The 12922-nt window shown below is 44.1% G+C and overlaps 1 protein-coding gene and 1 pseudogene across 4 annotated transcripts in view; both read left to right on the top strand.

The window, feature by feature from the left end:
* Positions 1 to 12922, top strand: part of HYDIN (HYDIN axonemal central pair apparatus protein) — a 383279-nt gene that overhangs the window by 295261 nt on the left and 75096 nt on the right. For all 4 annotated transcript variants that reach the window (XM_049110700.1, XM_049110701.1, XM_049110698.1 and 1 more), the window contains 8 exons: positions 1195 to 1416; positions 3658 to 3866; positions 4081 to 4263; positions 5405 to 5524; positions 8046 to 8205; positions 8308 to 8480; positions 9280 to 9478; positions 11625 to 11724. In XM_049110700.1, the coding sequence (XP_048966657.1) occupies positions 1195 to 1416; positions 3658 to 3866; positions 4081 to 4263; positions 5405 to 5524; positions 8046 to 8205; positions 8308 to 8480; positions 9280 to 9478; positions 11625 to 11724 (1366 nt within the window). The remainder of the gene's footprint in view (positions 1 to 1194; positions 1417 to 3657; positions 3867 to 4080; positions 4264 to 5404; positions 5525 to 8045; positions 8206 to 8307; positions 8481 to 9279; positions 9479 to 11624; positions 11725 to 12922) is intronic.
* On the top strand, positions 4278 to 4372 carry LOC112647669 (U6 spliceosomal RNA; annotated as a pseudogene).

The following is a 12922-nucleotide window of genomic DNA, read 5'->3' as shown; positions in this document are numbered from 1 at the left end:
CAATACCACTCCGTTTACTGTTCTGCCTCCACTCAGCCTGCAGTGAGGAATCATGGCCACTTTTCTCTCCAGAAATAGGGTTTTTTAAAAAGAACCTCTTCTTACCTTGTTTTATGCGCCAGTACTATAGCCAAGGTTATCTTCTGGCCTTTTCTCATTCTCTCCACACTCCAAGTCACAGGTTAGGCTATTGGTTACAGTTCTTTACCCCTGCCTCCATTTAATAATTGGCACAAATATTCATTCCTTTCCCTCACAGACATTCAAGCCCTAGGAGTTCATGCTGGCTATGCATTAGTCAGGAAATGTCTTTAGCTGCCTGACCTGGGTTAGAAACCCAGAATTCCATGAAGACAGGTGTCTGTTCAGCCTAATTGCCCATTTGGTCCACAGAATGGATGCTTTGATGGGCTGTCACATGTACCCTCATGACGACAACTTACGTAGAGATAGCATGCTTATTCTGAGGGGTTTCTGTGCTGAGAAGGGAGTTGCTGCTAAATTTTCAAGCAGCCTGCTCTGGAGGATGTTCACTCAGTATATATCAGAGAAGAAGAGGGGAATGAATTTTCTCTCTTCTTTTTGGCTTCTCTCCTTATTCCCATCCTTTACCCAATTCCCAAAACTTTGGCTTATTTTCTTTGCTGTACCGGACCTGCTCCAACCCTAACTTACTTTCAGCAACAGAAAGAGAGAACATTTAAAGGTAAATGAAAAAAAAAAAAAAAAGGTAAATGAAAGGTTAACATGGACTCTGAAAGCAGAAGGAACAACTCTGTACTATAGACAACAGAATCTTAAGAGCTGGCCTCTAAACCATATCCTTTGAGTGCCTACTGTGTGCTAGGCCCTGTGCTATATCACCCTGGCTCCTGTCCCAGTAGAGTTTATCATCCAATTGCTGAGACAGACACGATAAGGTGACTAAGACCATGATAAGAGAAGTATAGTGAGCGCCCACGGCAAGAGCCCCAGCCTGGTCTGGGAGCACAGGGGTCTAGAAAGACCTGCAGAGCTATGTCACAGGCACTTCACACCCCTTCCCCAACACATGCCCATGGTAGTGGCATTTCCCACTACCATGAAAGTTGAAGAAAAGGCAGGAGGGTCTAAACCACTCTGTGCTCACTCAGGGAGGCAGCTGGGTGCAGCCCGCTCTCTGCATAGGAAACTAACCATGAGCTTTTCCTTTAGATCCTGGACATCTTGGGTCTGGGTTCCTCTGGACCACCCATCCCATCTCCCACCTTGTTCTCCATCATCTCCTACCCCATGAAGCGGCTGCCATTAGCCACAACAGAAATCCTGAAGCACTTCCTGTTTGTGATTCCACCATCTGATGAGCTCTCCCTGCCGGAGGAGAAAAGGGAAGCAGAAGCAGAAGCAGAGCTTTCAACCACCATGGGCTCTGGGAAGGTAAAGGGCGAGCCAGTCATGTTTTATTCTGACTTTGCAGGACTTCAGATGGGCAGACAGGAAAGGTCACCCTCTACAAGGCCAAAAACGAAGTATGGTATTGGTTGTCATGCTTGCTGATGCCTTTGCCCTTGACTCGTTCCAGATACTGGCTGAGGACCCCACATAAGCCTCTCTCGAAATGGCTGATTCCCATCTTCCACCCTTTCCGGTCCCTGTGGGATGGTCTAGGGAACTTGTTGAATTGAATTGCTCTGATGCTTATAAACAATAATAATAATAAAATAATAAGTAAAGGCAGCTCTTTTTAAAAAGATAATAGAATGTTTTGGGAAGCTAAGGTAGTTCACACAGTGTAAAAAAATACAAGAATCACCAGACACAGTGCTAGAAAAAGGACAGATTATCATAGAATTTATGAGGGGAAGATTGGGCATTTTGGTAAACTCACTTTTTATCTCTTTGCCTGACACAATATAGTAAAGTTAGTTGCAGCTGAGTTAAAAATATAAAATATTTTAATTCAAATATTAAATAAATTTGGATAAAAATATTTTAATCCAAATAAAATCCTACATGACTAGAAGAAAGCTGATATGCAATTAATCAAATAAATCACAAAAGAAAAATAGATTTGACCAATAATATGCAGAAGGTATATATATTAAAAACTAAAGAGGAGTTATTTATTCCCAGAAGAATATGGTAGCCCCAAATTTGAATCTCTCCACACAGCCTCCCACAAACCAAGCACATCCCATCAGCAAAGAATAACAAAATCAGTAGGAAATAAAATCACCTGCAGGCCTCACCTAATGCTGAATTAGGTGAAGAGAATGCCTCACACTTCTACTTACAAATAAGTAAAGAATTATCTGAGATGAGCGGCATGCGTGGGCAGACCTTTACTAGAACAAAGTCCAGATTAAAAAAAAAAAAAGATTAAAAAATTGCCATCATCAGAAGTGATTATAACACCAAGCTCTTTCCTTAAAATTAACCATTAACAGGAAAGGGTTAAGCATTCTTTAACTTACCATTTTAGGAGGAACTCTAGTTCATCCCCAGTTGACAAAGGAAAGCTCTTCATTCTAGAAGAATGGCAGCTAAGACTAGTAGAAATAGAAAAACACTATTCTGTTATCCCCAGGGAAGTAATTAATTAATTAAGAAGCACCAACTAATATAAAAAGCAGTACTTTGTTGGGGAACAAGACACTCCCTGCAAGCCAGAGCATTGTCCCACAGGTGACTAGCCAGCTGAAAAGGGGAAAGCCTGTGTTATGGAGGCCAAGTCTGGCAGGTGCCACACCAGCCACGTGAACACAGTGCATCTGTCATCATGGGTTGAGGTGGCTTTTTTCTTGTTGTTGCCCCTTATTGTGATGTATACAGCACCTTCTATGAATCTAATCAAACTTTTAAGCCTAATTTCCAGTCTACAGAAAAAAAAATGGAGAATGAAGGAATGAATGAAAGGATACTCTAAGAATAGTCAGAAAATTTCAGTGTAGAATATTCTATAAGGGGGATCCCTGGATGGTTCAGCGGTCTGGCGATCCAGGAGTCCCAGGATCGAGTCTCACGTTGGGCTCCTGGCATGGAGCCTGCTTCTCCCTCTGCCTGTGTCTCTGCCTCTCTCTCTCTCTCTCTCTTTCTCTCTCTCTCTCTCTGTGTGTCTATCATGAATAAATAAATAAATAAATCTTTAAAAAAAAGAATATTCTATAAGAATACCCATCTGGGGCAGCCCGAGTGGCTCCTAGAGACCCAGGATCAAGTCCCACGTCAGGCTCCCTGCATGGAGCCTGCTTCTCCCTCTGCTTGTGTCTCTGCCTCTCTGTGTGTGTGTGTGTGTGTCTCTCATGAATAAATAAAATCTTAAAAAAAAAGAAAAAATAATATTGATCTGGTCTGCCTAGGAGTCAATGTGATTGGGAAGGAGCAAGGGGTCTAAGAGTAAAAGGTACAAAAAACCACACCACAACAAAATGCAGTATAAGAACACACTCCCTGCAGCTTGAAGCTTTCTCTAGGCTTTGGCCTCCTTCTCAAGGAATAGGGTGCCAAGGAAAGCACTAGACTTCTCTGTACTCCTCTTCTGCTCTAGTGCTGTAGGCTGGGCCCTTCTCTGCCCCCAGCAGCCACCGGCTTCCTAGACCCTAACACATGTGCTAGGTATCTGTGTCTCCTGTTCATGTACATGTAAGTGAATATTTAAGACTTGTGCTTGTGTTTAAGACCCAGGAGGAGCAGGCCACCTCCTCTAAGGGGAGCAGACAGAAACCAAAAGAAAAAGCAGATCAGGCCCGAGACACTCAGAAGGACAAACGTCGCATGGCCATCAACAAGAAGGCGCTTTCTGGGGGAACGACAGGAGCCGTTGCCCCCCTGTCAGATATGGACCAGAACAGCTTCTCTGGGCAGTTCTCCCAGGAGAAATTCATCAGGTGGGCCTCGGAAGCACCCAGGGAAGGGAATGCTGAAGCCTCAAGTAGAGGGTGTGGCCACCACAGCACGAGAGAGCAGGGCTGTCCTGCCAGCAGGCCCCTCTGGATTGCTCTGCTTGACCCCAGCAGGCCAGGACTTCTCCCAGGCACCAGTCCTCTCGGCTCTTGGCCCGAAGGAAGCCTTCTCTCTTTAAAAGCCCTGTGGTCATTGCAGGCTGAATCACTTCCGGTGGATCGTGCCAGCCAATGGTGAGGTGACGTTGCGGATTCATTTCTCTTCTAATGACCTCGGGAACTTTGACCAGACGTTTAACTTTGAGGTCCTTGGAACTCACCGCCAGTACCAGCTTTATTGCCGAGGGGTCTGCAGTTACCCTTACATTTGCCAAGACCCAAAGTAAGTGTATCTTACTTTATAACAGAGAGTTGATAAAATTGGAAGGATACAGAGAAGCGTGGCCCTTGCACAGGATGACACGCAAATTCATGAAGGGTCCCATGTTTTTGTACACCAGCGGGCTGCTGTGGCTGTACTGTGGGTAGATCCAAGAAGAAATAAATTCGTAGGCCTTGTCTGTTAATAAACAATTTATACATCTTTTTTAAAAGGGAGAGAAGGTTGAGAAAATAATAAATTAAATAAATAGATGATAGATGATAAATAGATAAATGATAGATAGATAGATAGATAGATAGATAGATAGATAGATAGATAGATAATAAATGAGTTGACAAACATTTTTGTTTGGCCCCATGCCACTTTGAGCAAGGTAGCTCTTACTACTAATGTGGAACTGGGACAGCACCCCGGCCCTCTGGTCGTATTGGCCTTCAGTGTCTTAGGCACTGACTAAGCCACAGGAACAGCATGAGCCATCAAAGTGAGCTACAGAGAATGTTCCCGGGTGTGATGGCAGGGGAAACATCATCCTCACATTTCAGCAGGTTTTATATGTGCTGCCAGACTTTTTATCCTATAATATGATTAAGTGTGTGAATCTCCTTGGGCAGACCTTTTTCTGAGCTACCGAACACCACTCTGCCCTTTATGCACAACAGAAAGTCACCGGGCTGAGCAAGCTAGTGGGACAAGCCCTCTAGGGGACATGCCTTTTATAGCTTCTCCACCAAGAAGAGCTTTTTTGTGGTTCTTACCAGGGGGCCATTCTGGACAAGAAACTCAGAAACTAGTTACTATCCACCAGAACTAGTTTTCCAGAGAGATTGTCAGGAGTTTTTCTGGCTGGCGCACTAGAACAGGAAATCTAACTCAGCTCTATCACCAGCCCCTCATTGTGAAAGATACCCCTGGGAATCTTTTTTCTCAAGTTCAAGCCGAACTACCATCCCTGGGGGTGGCGGGTGGGAGGGAACAGGAATAAAGCCTTAATTGAGGTCCTCAAATTAAGAATCATTCTGTCTCCAGATACCTGGACCCTTGGCATAACAGGGAGCATTGGGTTCAGGTCAACAGCATGTGGAGGCATGGAACTTCCACTCAGACAGCCTCTCCTCTTCTCTCCCTCCCCTGTGTTCAGAGTGGTATTTCCTCAGCGGAAGTTGGACATGAAGCTAAATGAGGTCATCTTTAAGAAGTATATTATCAATACCAGGACGTTTTACTTCGGGCCACTCCTTTGTGGGAAATCAAGAGATAAGTAAGTGCTCCATTATTTCAGTGCCAATTTCAGACTCTCACTTGGACTCAGGAATAGTACAGACAGGGTTGCTACGTGGACATAACTTTACCAGTGCTGCCTCAGTCAGCCTGGAACCACAGGAGAGCTGGGTTCTGGTGCTCCAAGTTTCCGCTAAGCACCCAGATGAATGCAGCTGCCATCTTCCCAGCTGGAAAAGCCTTTTGTGGGGAAAGGGTAGGATCAAGAGTTCACTTTGGGATATGTTGTTTGGATGCTTATAAGGAGGTGTAGCTGGTAGTCACACAAAGGAAGAAGCTCTGTGGTTTTGGTTCATAGAGGACATCTATGGGGTTCAATAACATGGAGGTCAGGTCCTAGGGGCCCTAGGGGCCTTTTGGGGATCTCTAAGGATGAAGCCCAAGCAGAGTGAGTTGAGGAGTCAGTGGGAGGTGAGAGAATAGAGACAAGGTATAGAGGTAGTTCTTTGGAAAACTTGGTTATGAAGAGAGACAGAGGTAGTCAAGGATGGGAAGAGACATGGAGTCCAGGGAGCACTGCTCACACACTGTTGTTCTTAGGCTGTTCGGAGGCTAAGGGGACACAGGGAGGCAGAGGTTGGAGTTTCAAGAGGATGTAAGTGCCATTGGTGGTACAGCTGCCCTGAGACAACACAATGGGATATAAAGATGCTGTTTTTGCCATGAAGAGGAGCCACTGCCTCCCACTAGGAGAGAGGAAGGTGGATGGCCTCAGGTGCTGATTCGGTTGGACCTGTGAGAAAGTTCCAATGGTACCATCTCTTTTCTCCATGACGCATGTTGCAAGGTCATTCCCAAGAGAGAAGGAAGTAGAGGGAAGATAAAAATGTTGAGAAAATGTGCCACAGTTTTCGTGGCAAGTTGAAGGAGGGAGAATATTAGAGAAACAGATTAAGGTTGTCAGACAGAACTGGGGGCCCTGAGTGAGGTCGATGGTCATTCGGTTTTAGGGATAACCAGTTCTTTCAGATGTGTACACACTTCTTACTGTGCTGGCAGGGAGGCAAGACCAAAGCTGGACCCCGCTCTCAGCACATCTCAGTTCAGTCTAGCATTTATTGTGAGAAGTAGAGTATTTGTGCTCATGCTGACTTGCTGGAACTAGGAATGCTCTCTGTCCTCCAGTGCCTTCATCCCTGGAGTTTATTTCCTGAGAGGCTGGGCCAGAAAACCAAGATGAAGAGGGTTGGCTGATGATGCAGTGAATCTTCAAGGCCCAGTTGAAGGGCTTTAGAGAGAAGGAGGGGGGTCCAGTTGATGGACATGATAGATACAGCAGCCCAGGGTCAGGAGCCAGGGAAATTCAGAAAGGCATGTGTTCTGAGAGCACTGGAACCCCCAGAATCTGGGGCCAGACAGCCCTGGTCCAGGAGGAGAGGGACTACAGCAGCCCCAAAACAAGGCCCGGTACAACCAGGTATTATTTATTTATTTTCTTCAACCTTGCTGAGCCTCAGTGTTCTCATCTACAAAATGGGAAAATAATGACACCCACCCACAGATTTGGGAAGCTGCACTAGATAATGACTTCTTAGCACATGAGACTTAGCACAGTACTGGCTGGTGGTGAAGACCAGCACTCTGTCTCCCTGACCCCGATTTGTTCTCTGCCATTTGCCCTCCTTCCTTCCTCCAACACCACCTATCCAAAAAGCTTTCAGACTGTTCCCAGGCACCCATGAGTGCTGTGGTGCCTTTGCTCTGGTCTCTGATGATGTGCATCTTCACTGGCATTCCTGTGCCTTCTGTGGTTCCTCTTCTGTTCATTACTACTCACTGAGCAGCTTCTCATGCCAACAATGCTCAATGCTATGGATCTTTTCCTAAGTCACAAAGGAACAGAAACAGCCTCGTAAAAGTGAACCACGCCACATGGATCCATGTCAGAACAGTAACGGTCTTGTACGGGTCTAAGAGAAGGAGGGAAATGTGATAATCTCTAAGGCAGATGTGACATAACAAGTGACTCTCATAGGATCATGTCTTGTGGGAATATAAGCCCTGGGAATGATAGAGCCACACATTTCTCAGAATTCTCTGCAATAATGAGGCACCTCGTTGGCTCAGTCAATAGAGCATGCAACTCTTGATTTCAGGGTCGTGAGTTCGAGCCCCACATTGGGTGTAGAGATTACTTAAATAAATGAATAAACAAACTTTAAAAAAGAATTCTTTGCAATAATAGCTCACATTTATTGGGCATTTGATATCTGTAGCTTTCCTGAAGAGCCTTAGGGTGCACCATTACATTTAATACTCGTAGAAATCCTAAGAAGTGTTGTCATCCCATCCTAGAGATGAGGAGATCAAGGTTGGCAGGGAGGGAGGTCAAGCCCAGCTGCAAGTCTTCGCAGCTGCAAAGCTTGTGTTCTTAGCTGCACACCAGTGCCTCCGTGTACCACACTACCCTCTGGCATTGCCATATTCTTCACAGTCTCCTTTGCCCCCTGAACTCCCAGTCAATCCTTACATCAGCATCCCTAATTTTTGTTCACTTCCAGGTACAAGTCCTCCTTGTTCCCAGGTAACATGGAGGCACTGACAATCCTGAACAATTCCCCAATGGTTGCGGAGGTGTTCTTCTGTTTTCAGAATGATGTCAAAGCAAGCACCTACTTCCTGGAGCCCATCAACATGATTCTGAAACCCAATGAGAAGCAGGTATAGTCTCATAGTAACAAGTCCACCAGGGCAAGTCTTTCTTTGGAAATTTGAGGTCTTGGCATTCTCTGCATAAATGTACTGCTTTAATGCTTCCCTTAGACACTGAACGTGTGGGCCTACCCTACTGCAGCTGGTGTCTTTGAAGACTGCATTATCTGCTGCATCAAGGAGAACCCAGAGCCAGCTGTCTTCAAATTAGTCTGCCAAGGGGTCCGTCCAGAACTAGAGCTGGAACCCAGACAATTGCATTTTGACCGGCTCTTGTTGCACAGGTTAGAGCTCTGGATGATCCGAGGATTGCGATGGGATTTAAAGAACATTTAGTTCTAGGGTGGCCAACTCATCCTGATTTTTCTCAGGACTCTCCTCATTCTAGCACTGAAAGTCCTACATCTGGGAATACTTCTGGTCCTATACAAACCAAGATGATTAGTAACATGTCCAGGACCAAACCCACTCACCCCCTGCCAAATCAACTGCCAAAGTGTGTGCATATCTGCATTTTTCTCAGGACTCTTTTTTTTTTTCAGATTCTCTAAGAAGTCCATTACCTTCAAAAGCTAAGAATCTTTGGTTTAGAAATTAGAGCACAGAGAACACTAGACTCAAACTGGAACTTAACATTTCATTCACTGGCATTATATTATTCTAAATAGAAAATGTTTATTTGGGGGGCTACTGGCTGAGAATATTATGAGATGTATCCTACATTCCTTGACATTACCACCAGGCCCCAATCCCTGATAAACACTGGTTATTGAGCTAAGCAATGATTGAAATAACCAGAGGTGGTTTTTCTGACCTGCCATAATAAATCAGAATCATTCAAAACTGATGGGATGCCTGGGTAGCTCAGTGGTTGAGCCTCTGCCTTTAGCTCAGAGCATGATCCTGGAGTCCTGGGATCGAGTCCCACATCAGGCGTCCCATAGAGAGTCTGCTTCTCCCGCTGCCTATGTCTCTGCCCCTCTCTCTGTGTGTCTCTAATGAATAAATAAATAAATAAATAAAATCTTAAAAAAAAAAAAAAGGATCATTCAAAACTCATGAAATTTCCTTTGGTCTTTGCAGAAAAGAATCCAAGGTAATTCTTCTGCGCAACATCACACCCCTGCCTGTGGCATGGAGGATCACCAGCCTGGAGCACCTGGGTGATGACTTCACCGTGTCCACCATGCAGGGAATCATCCTCCCGAAAGCTGAGTACAGCCTGCAAGTGCACTTCCAGCCCTCCAAACCTGTCTACATCAAGAAGATGATCCGGCTAGAGGTGAGGCTTCACACATTTCCAGACCTGATCATCAAAATGTGTACATATTGGTCTCTGACACACTACCAACACGCACACACACACACACACAGAGCCAGGTCTCCCTGTTACACTCTCCTAATTGATCCCTGTTTAACAACCATGGACCCACAGTATCTTGCTCTGCACATCACTGTAAGCTCCATAAATGCAGTCTCGTTAGTGGCTGATTTCCTGAAGCCACAAACAAAACATTCACTGAGTGCAGAGTGATGAGTGAGGCAGTGAATGATGTTACCATCTCAAAGCAGCCTGATCTTCCTTTGAACAGGTCTGACTATTAATAATTCTTCCTTGGGTTGGGTTCAGATTTCCAACTGTTATTTATATAAATTAATCCTGTTTCTACTTTTTGGCCCATTCAATGGACCCAATCTCTCTTATCACCCACCTATGACAGTTCTTAAGATAGCTGAACACAGATACTGATAGATTCATTTAATCAACAATTGTGTGTGAATATCAGAGGGTGACAGTCAACATTTAAGCATCAGTCTCCATCCAGACACCAGTCTCTGCACAATGAACCCAGGCCACATGGCTGGTGTCAGCTTCATCCTTCTGGTGCTGGATCATGGAGACTCTAGAGGTTCCCATGGTGAGAGTGGTGGGGGAGGCAGATAAGAGGGGATACTTGGAGGTCAAGTGACAGCTATTTACCAACTGATATGGAAACTTTTTAAATTTTAGGTATGATACGGCATCCCTATGTGTTCCAGTCAGAGCAGACACAGTGGGTTTTCCCTCAAGCCCCTTCAAAGTGGTCTAAGGCTTCTCTTCCCCAGATTATATTCCTTCAACATCTACATGAGGAAATGCCTTGCTTTCTGGTCCATTTGAAAAGTGTTCTAGTGAACTCATTTTATTTTATTTGTGCACTTCTTAAATTGTTCATCCTATTTTCCCCAATTATAAATTTAATCTCCACCATCACCACCCCCCCCACACACACACACACACACACTCCAATAAGAAAGCAAAGGAAATAGAACGCTCTGGGTGCATGGCATCTATCAGGAGAAAGATACGGTGTAAATTCTGGAGCTGATAATACAAATTCTTTGTCCCATTTTTCCCTCCTGCTGCCAGTCCTTCTTGTCATCTCTGTCAAAGAGTAAACAGCAAAAGAAGGTAAAACTGAAGTCAGTTCAATTTGCTCTGAGAAACATTGACAAAATGTGTGATGAAAAAAAAGATGGAAACTGAATTAAAACTTGAGTTTGGTGACAGCTATAAATTTCCCCCTCAACACCAAAGCACAAGTAATGGGTTGCTGGTGACTTCATTTCTCAACTTGAGACTTCAGTAGAGAGGCAGGGAGTCTTCAGGAGAGCTACCCTCACTGCCAACAGCTCTTCCCCTTGGTGAATGGACCCTTTATCACCCCCTGCCCCTTGTTTGTCTCAAGAGTTAAAAGTTGAGTCCAGATGACAGCCAACACTAGTTCAGGTGTTCCTCAGGACAGAAGGGAAGGAGGGGACAGTGAGCAGCTGGGAGGGGGCAGGCTTGGTTTTTGTCTGTTTTTTGTTTTTTACATTTCCAACTGGAATAGTACAAGTGTTCATTTAAATAAAACATCTGAAATTTCCTGAAGAGAAACAGTAAAACACTTATTTTATATGAAACTCTAGCACTTTTTCCATTGATTGAAGCAGAAACAAAGAACAGAAGAATTCAGATTTATAAAATTAGTAAAGCAAGGATGATTTACAAGGTGTAGGTTTTCCATTTCAACTATCAGAAAAATGCCCTTCAGGTTTATTTTATAAGTTCCAAGGAACACTTTTCTGCAGTGCATACTCACAGCCCCAACTTCAATAACGTAGTGGCAATCATGCAAAAAATTTAAACCCCATAAATGGACAAGATGAAAAATGCAGTCCCTTTTCCCCATTCTCATATTAATTGTCTACATTGCATTTCCCAAAGGATGTTATGAGGGTACACTAATGGTACCAAATGCTCAGTGAAGACAAGAACTAAATACGTTTTTAAAATATTCTCCATCACGTCTCTTTCCTCATCATTCCCACTGCATGGTACATAGTTCAAGCTCCAAGTCCCTGTGGATCTTGCTTTTACTGAAGAATCCCTTTTATCCTAACAGGTTTTAGATGCAGACAATCTTGTTGGTGTTGTTCAGATTGAAAACATCTTGGTCTTTGCAGAGTCTTATGACGTCGCCTTAGACATCACCTTCCCCAAAGGTCTGTTGGCCCCTTCAAGGATAGGGTATTTAGAAGTCACATCTTTTAATGCAATAGATTTCTTATGTAGAAGAAGACTAGTAGTTGTTGGGGAGGGTGTGGAATTTCAGCAAATAGTAATGCAAGTCCCAGAGTAATGTTGGCAACATGACTACGAATCTCAATTTCTCCAACGGGAGATGACAAAGGATGGCCATAATAAAGTTGGCAGAACTCTTTTCTGAACAGCCATCCGAGAGTAAGTACTTATCTTCCTACCTGCATTAGCCTTTTATCACTGCTGTAATAGGTTATCACAAACTGTGTGGCTCCAAACAATACAAATTTATCATCTTACCGTTCTGTAGGTCAAAAGTCCAAAATTGAGCTAACTGGGCTAACATCAAGGTGTCAATGGAGCCACATTCCTTTCTGAAAGCTCTGGGAGAGAATCCATTTCCTTGCCTTTTCTATCTTCTAGCATCCTTGGCTCACGGTTCCTTTTCCTCCATCTTCTAAGCCAACAATCCTGGGTCAGGTCCTTCTCATGCCACCATTTCTCCCACTTAGGTCTCCCTCTTCTATTTTATTGTGATTATGTTGTGTCCACCCAGAGAATCCAAGATCTTTCTATTCTAAACTCAGATGAGAAGGAAGGAAGGAAGGAAGGAAGGAAAGGAAGGAAAGGAAGGAAAGGAAGGAAAGGAAGGAAGGAAGGAAGGAAGGAAGGAAGGAAGGAAGGAAGGAAGGAAAGAAGGAAAGAAGGAAAGAAGGAAAGAAGGAAGGAAGGAAGGAAGGAAAGAAGGAAGGAAAGAAGGAAGGAAAGAAAGAAAGAAGACAGATGATTAGCAACCTTCATTCCATCCATCATTCCTCATGTAACCAAACATATTCACAGGTCCCAGAGATTAGGACGTGAACACCTTTTGGGAGCACGGGGCATTATTCTGCCCACCACACTGCCTTCATGCCAGATTAGGCCCCTCCATTTTAGCATGCAGTTCTCTTTTATTCTCCCTTCTTCTTCCTTTCTTCCTTCTTCCTTCTTCTCTTTTATTCTTGCCCTCCTTCTTAGCAAGATTCATAGGACATGAGAGCTACATGTTTGCCTAGATGTCATTGGTCTTACGCACAAGGATATTTATTGCACCATTATTTGTAATAATAGAACATTCGAAATAACCTATCTATTGAAGATGGAACATTATTACTATAGAAA

Source organism: Canis lupus, chromosome 5 (genome assembly GCF_003254725.2).
Source record: "Canis lupus dingo isolate Sandy chromosome 5, ASM325472v2, whole genome shotgun sequence".
NCBI lineage: Eukaryota > Metazoa > Chordata > Mammalia > Carnivora > Canidae > Canis > Canis lupus.
Note: the sequence above shows the minus strand (reverse complement) of the source record. Positions and strands in the feature narration are given on the sequence as shown.